The 10,474-nt window shown below is 44.4% G+C and overlaps 1 protein-coding gene across 1 annotated transcript in view; it reads left to right on the top strand.

Annotated features, from left to right (window-relative positions):
* Nucleotides 1–804: 804 nt before the first annotated feature.
* BOLL (boule RNA binding protein) overlaps nt 805–10,474 on the top strand; it is an 80,768-nt gene continuing 71,098 nt past the window's right edge. The window contains exon 1 of the mRNA XM_078848000.1: nt 805–822. Coding sequence (XP_078704126.1) covers nt 805–822 — 18 coding nt within the window. The remainder of the gene's footprint in view (nt 823–10,474) is intronic.

The raw sequence follows: 10,474 nt of genomic DNA, 5'->3' as shown, positions 1-10,474 counted from the left end.
AAGGGAGTAGCAGGGAGAATGGGGGGGGGGGTTAGCAGGTAGGATGTGTTTTGCAGAAGATGGAAGGAGGAGCAGTAACTGAATGGGCTGCAGGGGAGATAGAAGATGACTGAATGGGCTGAAGCAGGTGGTAGATGGGATATGGAGAGATAACTGAGTGGAACTCAGTGAGGCTTTGGAGGCGATATCTGTTGGGGTTGCAGTGTGCTGATAAGAGCTGGATGTTGAATAGTTCTTGGGAGGATAGATATGTTAGGGGGCACGAGGGGATGAAGTAGTATCTGTGTGGGGCCCATAGGGAGGAGAATAGTTCTGTGGGATCCACTGGAGGGACTGTGGGAGGGTAGCTATGCTGGAGCCCTGGCGAGATGCTGCCTTATGCTCTTTCCCCTGTGAGCGCCACACAACAACGGGGCAAGGTAGCTGTGTGGGTCCCATGAAGGGGAAGGGAGTGAGGTAGCTCTGTGGGGCGCATGGGGAAGGGAGGGCAGGTAGTTCTGTGGGAGAGACAATTGACCGCCCGCTTCTCTTTTTCCCCGGCTGCCCCAGACAATCCCGGATATCAATCTCCGCCCCCCATTTTAGCTCAGTGCTGCCCCCTACCCGTGCGCTAGGCAGGGAGAAGACCCCCCCCTCCGCAACACACTCCGTTTTCCGGGCCCGCCCGTCCCGATGTGACTCCTCCGGCTCTGTGTGGGTACACAGTCAGGAGCGCGTCGAGGCTCGGAGCTGCCGCGGCGTGTGGAGGAAGCTGCGTGCGGGAAACGTGCTGCGGGGGACTTTGAGGCCGGCGTGACACCGGAGATGGAGCCCGAGAACGCGGTGAGTAGCAGGGGTGCGGGGGCCCGGCCCCTCGGGGGATAAGCGGAGCTACAGGCGACGCCGCCCTCCCCCCAGCTGGGTCAGTCGGAGGGAGGTTCGGGGTGGGGTGGCTCCCGGGGGAACGTGCCTCGGGGCCTGCGATTGGTGCTGTGAGCGACTCCCCTGTGGGGGCGACGTGCGGCCGTGAGCGTTGGCTGTGCGGGGGCGCGGGGCTCTGTGGCGAAGGGGCTCAGAGACTCGGGGTGAAAGGGTGTGTCCTCCCCCCCGCCCATTAAATAGCCAGGGCCTGCCCGGCCTGTGTGAGGGGTCGGAGACGACGGGGGCGGTGAGCGAGGCAACTGCTCCCTAGCCCGCGCATGGCTTTCCCGCCAAAACCGGCAGGGAGGGCCAGCTGCGCCCACGGCTCCAGCGAGCCGTTCGCCCCTCCCCGGCACGTGCTTCTCTCTCTCTCTTCGCTTCCTTTTTAGCAGGAGGCTTTTATTCCCCCCCCCCCCAGTACCTGACTGAAAAGTCAATTAGGGAGGAGGTCACCACAGATGTTAGGGTGGCCCTTTGTGATATTGGGATCCTTTAATATCATACCTCAGCACCTAGGTAGGCGCAGGGAAGTCTTGCAAGCATCTCTGCATAGCCATAAATGTTCCAGTGCTACTTCCTCGGGGATACAAGTAGGCCTTCAGAATTTAAGAGTCTGACGAAACTCAGACTACTCTGGTAGATTCCAAATCATCGAGATGGAATAGACCAGGACTTGGAACCCATGTAGTAAATATTGGAAACTTCAAATCCAAGTCTACCAAGTCCTGAAATTAACTGTTTTGAATATTTGAACATGGATGCAATCTTACATAGGGTTTGGTTCTTGGCAACCCGAAAGACTGTCTCTTTCACTTAGTGCCATCATGACAGTTGATATCATGTGGGGTACTCTTGTTAACACCCTAGACTTAAGCATATGGAAGGTATAGGCAGATTATTTTCAGTGCAGGCACTTGGTATTGCATTTGCTTTCCCAACTGGTCCAACAGAGCAAAATCTGTTGATCTTCAGCAAGCAGTACTCAGTCTATATTTTCATCTTTTGCCTGAAGCTATTAACTGTTTATGGGCTGGCTTTGTGTTGGTATGAATTGATGTACGGATTAGTGTTTAATATCATTCATTAACCTAGGGACAAATGTGACAGGTATATTTTATACATTTAAAAATAAATTATAATTAGCAGATGATTCTAATCAAACAGATTACTCCCCAAAAAGCATATTATAAAACTTACAAATTTAAATGCTAAGATATTTTATGTTCCACAATGTAAAACAAGTTTGGTTTCAAGTCTCAAACAAAGAACATAATGTCTTCAATTCAATCCATTGATCTTGAGGAATTTTTTATTCATATGAGGAATCATTTTCAATAGCTGATGAAGCTTGCTTAGTCTCATGGCATAGTTTGTGATATACCAGTTCTCAGCCATATAGAGATTTATAACCAGTGTGTTGGACTGTACCTACAGACAGATTTGAACCCACTAAGGTTCACATAGCACTGATTTCATATGCTCATGTGGACCTACCCCAGTAAGTTAATAGACTGCCATATTCTATGCCTCTTAACTACTAGGAGTATATTGCCCCAAATGGACAGTACTGCATTAGTTCAGCCTAGTAATGACAAGCATGGATTAGTGTTGCAAGGTTTGCCTCATCCAGGAAAGAATACAATCAAATAGCTGGTCACAAATGGAAACAAAAATTGTATGAACCTGTGACGGGTGTTCTACTCACTGCTGGACAGCGTCATCTCCTGGCGATTAGCTCTGTGAGGCTGACATCCATCCTGTTGATGGCACTCCGTCTCTTGTTGCTACTTCCTCTTCATGACTTAGCCCTCCAGCCAGGTCACTCACCAGGTACCCTTTGGGGGAAGCGGGTTGTCTTTCAAAGTCTCTTTCCACAAGCAGTGTCAGGCAGTCCTCACATTTGCTGCCCTATGTCTCTCTATCCTTGACTCCGGCAGTTTTTATAGAAGTGCCCTTAAAAACACCCTCTACTCTGGGTTCCAGTCCAGGGCCCTGTAGTGAACAGTTAAGGGCTAGGGCTGCAGCTGCACCCGTTATTACTCGCCACTGAACACCTTCCTACCATCTTGTGTCTCCCCTGCCCCAGGGTAGGGGACTGCAGGCTTTCTTCCTTCCCTTCACTATAGCCAGCCGCCTACCTTTGTAGAAGTCCTCCCCAGACCCTCACATTTGAACTTCCTTCTAATTAGCTTCCTCCAGCTTAAGTCTCCCCCATTTGCAGTCTAATTGGCTGATTGGGCCACTTTGGCCTAATTCAGCTCTTGCAGAGCCATTGTGGGGAGTACACCCCATCACAGAGCCACTGCTGCTTCCTGGTAATCCAAGCACAATGTGGTCCAGAAGTATGTAAAGATTGTAAACCAGTGTAGCAGGAGAGGACCTTTACCAATACATAGACCAGTTACATACCTCCTCAGTTCCTCAAATTGCTTTCCCTCGCTGTTAATTCACTCTTTCTCCATGTTGGATCTTTCAACTTGTTCTCTTCAGGGTCTCAGCGAGACATTTGGAAACTCCATTTCAACAGAACCAGAGCTAGAACTGTGTGTCACTGGTGTACCGATAGCACTGCTGCCCCAAATGCCTTACAGTCTCCTTGAGATGTCTAATTTATATAATAAGATTCTCTATATGTCATTCTGAAGGCTAAAATGTTTGTAGGGTCAGCATGAAGTTATGGAAGCAGCTATAAGCATGGTTGAGAGCTCTTTTTGTTCAGAATATCAGCAGCTTGAATCATCACTGGGTTGTGTGGTCTGTTACAATCTAGTTCTTAAGTTCTCAGGCATTTTGACTTTATGAATTGTATCTGTGCAGTGTACTGCTAGAGTAAGGTACATATCTATTCTATACCATGCTAAGACCATTGTGATATCAGAGATATAACTCAATCAACCAACCACTCTTATTGTATAGCTAATTTACATACTGCAGTTTCATTGGTCATATGGGGGAGACTGTACAGATAAGGGGTAATCAATTATTTTTTGTCAAGGTCCAAATTTCTTGGTCGAGGTATAGTCAAGGTCCAGAGTCCAGAGAATATAATAAGACAAATAATAAAATAATAATTAAATAAAGGGATTTCAAGGTCTGTTCAAAAGGGTCTGGCTGTCCGGATTTGGTTTGCAGTCTGCCTACTGACTACCCCGGCACAGGTGGTAAATTACTTGGCCCAACTGCCATACCTATGTGCTCAACTGTCAAACAAATCATCACTACTCTCCCAGAACAACCCCCCGATGCAAATTAGCACAACCACGCAGACAACAACACAATCAGCAATCACAATAATAAACATACATGGCTCCTCACTGTAGCATACTCCCCTAATTCACCACACACACAAATCCATATAAGTTTCCTAGCACCACACTAAAACACACACAAAATCAGGACAGCCAACAGTACAACCATACACAATAACCCCAAACACACAGAGCCACTCACTGCAGCATACCCCCCCAATTCACCACCTTCAAAAATCAACACAGATCTCCCAGATGAACACAGCCCACATTCAAATCAACACAAATCTCCCAGCACAAAACAATCCATGCACTGATGAACACAGCTTTCCCAGCACAACACGCATTTGCCCACCTTTACTCATACTTACCATAAATATCAGCGGCAAAGACGCAAGTCCATCGCTGCTATGTATTAGGCAGTTGTGGAAGTCTCTGTGGTTTGGATGACTAGTTATCCAGTACTACTTTTTGCAGCCTCTTAAAGGAAAGGTTGGATCAGTTAAAGAACAATTTTTACCCTTTGCCTGACTACAAAGGCATGGCACCTGCACCTTGTGGTTATCTATATCAAAGGTAATCCTGGTCCACCAGAACTTTATGCATTGTCAGAAGAGCATCAATTAAAGGTAGAAACAGATGTCTTTCTACCATACTCAGGTAAAAAAAACAGATTGATAGTGTCACAGGAAGTCAGAGGAATCCAAAGCTGCATTGACATGAACTCCTCCATAGCCATCCAGAACCAAGAAAGTTTGAAGGAAGTATAGTGGTAACTGGTGAGTTCAGTAAAGTAATGGCTTCTTAACCAAGAACTTAATGACTGTTTGTTTCAGTGGTCAGCATTTGCTGTTCCAGGAAAAAACAGTAACAATTTCAGTCAGTAGTAGACCCAGGACCTCCCTGCTGGCCTTCAACAGCCATGAGGAGCATGGGATGTTCTCACAGCTTCGCCAGGACCTCAGTATGTGAAATCAGATGAAATTCTGCCAGTGAAGATGGCATTTATCTGCTCCTCATTTTACATTGCTCCTGTAAACAGGACAAACTGTTGTTTGTTTAAGGATAACAGCACCCCAATCAGTCTATTTTACTTAAAGGACTTTGATTCTTTGAGTCCTTCCTTCCCCATTTCTTCTGATTGCTACTCACACTTATTCTGTCTTGTCTTCATTAGACTGTAAGCTGCTTGGGGAAGGGGGTGTCTTTTACTCTGGTTGTACCGCACTTAGCACAATGGGTGTTCAGTCCTTATTGGTGCATTTAGGTACCACCATTATACAAATAATAAACAATAAACTCTGAAAGAACTTCATATATTGTCAGAGCAACTCTTGAATGTCGGCCATTGCAGATACAATGCCTATAATCATATAGTATAGAAGTACAAGTTGTAGACTCTTGTATCTTCATGATAGACTTGGTACTGGTTATGTTCCACTTCACAGTGAATAATGCAGGTCAAAGCTTCGCGGAAAAGAACTGATGTCCAAATGGTTACAATAATTATAATTTATATTTTTGAAACAAGAATTAATCCTTCAGCTTTATAAAGAAAAATGTGGGGTAGTCAAAGAGTTGATTTATTGTCTTCAATGTCTGTGATAATTGTGGGAATCCATTACAGCCGACTAATTTTTTCCCTTGGCCCGACCCAGATCAGTCATAAAACTGTCTGTCCATTATTTGGCTCTTCCCTTTTCTCCAAAATATATGTTTTTCAGCGGACTCAGGAAGGACCGTGTTGTGGCTCTGTTGCTCAGAGCACAACATGCTATGCTAACGCTTCCTGTGCACCTAGGAAGCATGCTCTGTGAAAACCAAATATTGATAAATGTTGCAAATAAGATATTTCTCCTAGGAAATAAATTGATGTTTGGTTGAAGGTAATACAGGGTTAATAGTGAATCTTAGTTTGCATCCACGTGAACTACTCTGTCCTGTGTCTTGATTTTGGATGTCACGTTATAGACTAACTGAACCCATAAAAGGAAACTAGAAAGATGAACTGCCTACATTTGCTAGCGTTTGTTGATTTTATTTCTAGTATGGTGAATAGGTGTTTTTGACAAATGTGGTAAATATCATTAAGACTGTGATACTGTCTTTTAACTTGACATACAGAGATGAGTGGTTTAAATAAAGAACAGCCCCCCATAATCCTATCAAAATTTGAATTAATAGCTTTCAGATACTCCCTCACACTGAAGTTAATTAACTCACATACAGTTGAATGGCAGTTGTTTTTAGGCATGGTATTGATTGAGAATAATCAAGGCTGTAGAATAGTTTTAGCGTCATTCATTAGGATACCTAACGGATATAAAATTGACGCACTGCATGTTCAGTTTCTGAGAAGCTAAAGATAAAATTGATATTATTTTACTTCTTGTTATTTGCTGCCACTGTCTCACTTGAAGATTATCTTTGATAGGACACACAGGAAGGTAAAAGGGTTTGGGACATATCCAGAAATGCTTAAAAGCAGAGATCATAAAGTATTAAATTGCACAAAAGAACAAGATACTATGTAGTGAATAAATGAGAGATAAACAATTAAAAATGAAGCAGACAGTCTAAATAAAGAGTAATCTAAATGATGACAGTGTCTAGGAGAAGTTTGATTTCTGCCATGCAGATCTTCACCCCTCCCCTACCCTGCACGACCTGTCCCGGATCAGGAAGCTTCCAAGTATTGAGATTGCGGAGTTTGTACAGCCATTTGCTAATGTTTAAACATGCATACGTTTCTCCTACTAGCTTAAGAAAAGTCAGGTGAAAGAAAAGTGTAACAATTTTTTTATTACTTCTAGGTAAAAAGTCACAGTGCAGTAGAAGTAAAAGTGTGAGAACATCCTTTTCCTGAGACGCCCCCTCAGTTGCAAGAGTAGGGCAAAGATTGGAGCCCCAGCTTTCTAAGGCCCTCTCAATTGTGAAGAGACCTAGGTATTGAATGGGGCAGATACATTCCCAAGAGGATTTATACTGCCTGTTTCAGGGACAGCTAGTGAATTTTTCCCTACTTTTTCTAGGTATTTTGGGCCAAATTTTTTAAAGGTATTTGGACACCTAACTCTCCTGGAAATCGGTCAGAGTTAGGCACCTAAATACCTTTACAAATCAGGGTCTTCTTCCCTTGAGGTCCCTTGGGCTTCTATATGATCTCCAACCCCCCAGTCTTTTCACCCCCTCAGTCTGCAGAACGTGAACCAACTGTGCTTTCCTCAGTTTGAGTTGCTCATGCAGCAACTCTGCATCTGCCTTTAAAAACCTGAGTAGGCAGCTGCTGCCACCTCCTTTCCACTTTCTGTGTTTTTGTACACACAGTAAAATATGTTTAGTTCAATCTAAAATACCTTTATTTTAATTTAGATTAAAAAAAACAGCCAGAAAGAACAAACTTCTTCAGTGAAAGGCTTACTGTCTGGGTGATACAAGTTGAACAAGGATAAAAGCAAATTTGAGAACAAGATGTCTGTTGTGTTTTGTTTCCATGGTGAAGGACAGAAATTTAAAGGTGTAACCCACAGAGAAAATAAAAGACCTTGGCAACAAGGAGCAATGAAGATCCTAACCCTTCTATGTGCTGCACCCTATCTTATCCCACTAGGAAGCATCTCCCTCTTCCATCTCAGGGTTACAGCAGCCAGGCTGCACAGTGAAAAGCAGACTGTGAAATTTCAGTCCAAACTGCATCAGATTTCTTGCATTTAACAAAGACATAATTTAGGACATTCAAAATAGAGGGCCAGGTTAGAGAGAGAGAAATGAGTCTCCTCCTCTGAAGACTAAATGTCTCCTTCTGCTTTTGATATTTTGAAAGGACAAGTTCTGTTCCAAGGTCGTTATTCAGGATCCAGTATTCCAGCTACAGTGGAGAATCTTCGGGAACTAGGATCCTCTATGGAAAGGAGAGATCCATATCTAATCCTTAGAGCCAAGGGAAAGATAAATTACGTTATGTCCTTCTTTATTACCCAAATAGGCCAACTTTAAAGTTGGAAGAGGAAAAACCAGTGGACTCAGTACAATAGATCCCATTCTCTTGAGCTCTCACCAGGCCCAAATATTTTGTTGGCATACCCTAATATCAAAAATACAAATGAACATGATGGGGATGCTTCTGATAGGACATCTCCTTGAGACTTTCTAAATCTGTTACCACCTCAATAGCAACCAGAAATTAATGATCAGCCAGCCAGATGTCAGAGACAAGCCTCTCAGCCACTTTCTTTCATGGGGAAGCCCTTTCTAGCAGTAAAGCTCCAGTGAATTCTACAGTCTTCCTAGAGAGAAACAACCTTGGCCTTCCTCAGGATATACCACTTAAGTGGCACTTTTGGTCTTCACTCTCCGGCTACAGATTTAAAGAAGCCAGATCGTATTGTCTGAGAAGAGAGAAGAGGCTCCGATAAGAGTTGCTTCTTTTGCTTCCAGGGCAGGGGAGCTGGAGACCTGGGTGCCGCCACCTCCTCATTTAAGGAGTTTTGGGGGTATGCTGATCCACACAACCCTTAACTTAATAGGAAGAAGACTGCTTTGTTTCTTCCATTTATGGGTCATAAAATGTCACTCCACTGGTTTTTAGGCCCCATAGCTGTACAGCAGAAATTGATTTAAAGTATCCCAACAGTTTTATTCAGTCTGTTAGCACCAATCCAGAATTAGGTTCAAATAAATAAATACATCCCTTAGGGGAAAGAGTGTTTCAATGAGGAGTACTTGTGGCACCTTAGAGACTAACAAATTTTTGAATGAGGTCTCTTAGGAATCTACTCAGATGAATTGTTCTACTTGTTGGATCAATTGAAGTTTATCTCCATAACTTGGATTTATGTTTACATCTATGGTTCCAGTGTTTTGTAGCCATGGAACAGTTTTTATGTCAAACATTGCAGGTTGATTTGGATGATGCATCTCAAACTTTACCAGAGTAAAGAGAATGAGAAAAGAGTGTCTTTTCATTTAGCCATACCTGAATGACTGGCTAGACTGGGTCAAGCTGAAATGTTGGCCAGGGTAGCCATCTCCATAGTTGTTTGTTTCTGGAGCAACATAGCTGATTCTTCAACAGAAAGAAATGTGTGCTAATTCTTATGCAGAATCTCTATATGTGAGAACCCAATTCAGCACTAAACTAGACATACTCAGGATAGACAGTGCAAAGTACACTTGCAGATCTTTCTCTGTTGTCTTCAGATATCTCTCCCTCTCAGTGGAAGTTGAACTCTTAAGGACCTCCAAAAATTGTTAATGCTGCCATGTCTGTCATACTTTAAGCTGTTGGCTGAAAGCTGAAAACTAGTTAAAGAGATGCCTGTGGGGTCCCACAATGGAATCATCACTTTAGATGCGAGTTTGTAGGGATGGAGAGCACATCATATCAATGGAATGGCTCAAGGCCGTTGATTAGTGACAGAAAAGTAATCAATCAACTGCCTCAAGAACTGTCACACTTGTCTGTTCTACAGTTTCAGCACAGGCTTAAAATTTCCTCTTTGAAATACACAGTTGGAGTGTGACCACTGGCATATATACGAGCTGACCAGGACAAGGCTGTGGCAAAAAATAAATCAGCTGTTAATGATAAGGGCAGAAAAAACCTTACCCCTCCTGTCATTCACATAATCAGAATATGCAACATGAATGAGTAATGAAGGTGATCCCAAACATGACTAAAAGAGTAGACACCATGTTCTTTTGAGTGAATTTGTGAAAATTGGTTATGACACTGCTCTGGGACTCAGGAAGCCTGGTTTCAATATCGAGCTGTGCCACAGACTTCCTGGATGATCTTGAGCAAGTCACTTATGGCATGATCCAAAGCCTCTTGGAATCAATGGAAAGACTCCCATTGAGATTAGTGGGATTTGGATCATGTCCAGTCTCTATGCCTAGTTCCCCATCTGTAAAATTGGGATGATGGGAACTTTGCAAGCGTATTATGAGGATAAATCAGGGTTGGGCAAACTTTTTGGCCCGAGGGCCACCTCCAGGTGCGAAACTGTATGGAGGGCCGGGTAGGGAAAGCTGTGCCCCTCAAACAGCCTGGCCCCCGCCCTCTATTTGCCCCCTCCCACTTCTTGCCCCCTGACTGTCCCCCTCCATCCAACTCCCCCCCTCCCCGCTCGCTGTCCCCTGACTGCCCTGACCTATCCACACTCCTGTCCCCTGACAGGCCCCCTGGGACTCCCATGCCCTATCCAACCCCCCCTGTTCCCTGACTCCTGACCGCCCCAGAACCTCCGCCCCATCCAACCGCTCCCTGCTCCCTGTCCCCTGACTGCCACCTGGGACCCCCTACCCAACCTCTGCCACCACCTCCC

Source organism: Lepidochelys kempii, chromosome 11 (assembly GCF_965140285.1).
Source record: "Lepidochelys kempii isolate rLepKem1 chromosome 11, rLepKem1.hap1, whole genome shotgun sequence".
Lineage (NCBI taxonomy): Eukaryota > Metazoa > Chordata > Testudines > Cheloniidae > Lepidochelys > Lepidochelys kempii.
This window is presented reverse-complemented; position numbering and strand designations above follow the sequence as displayed.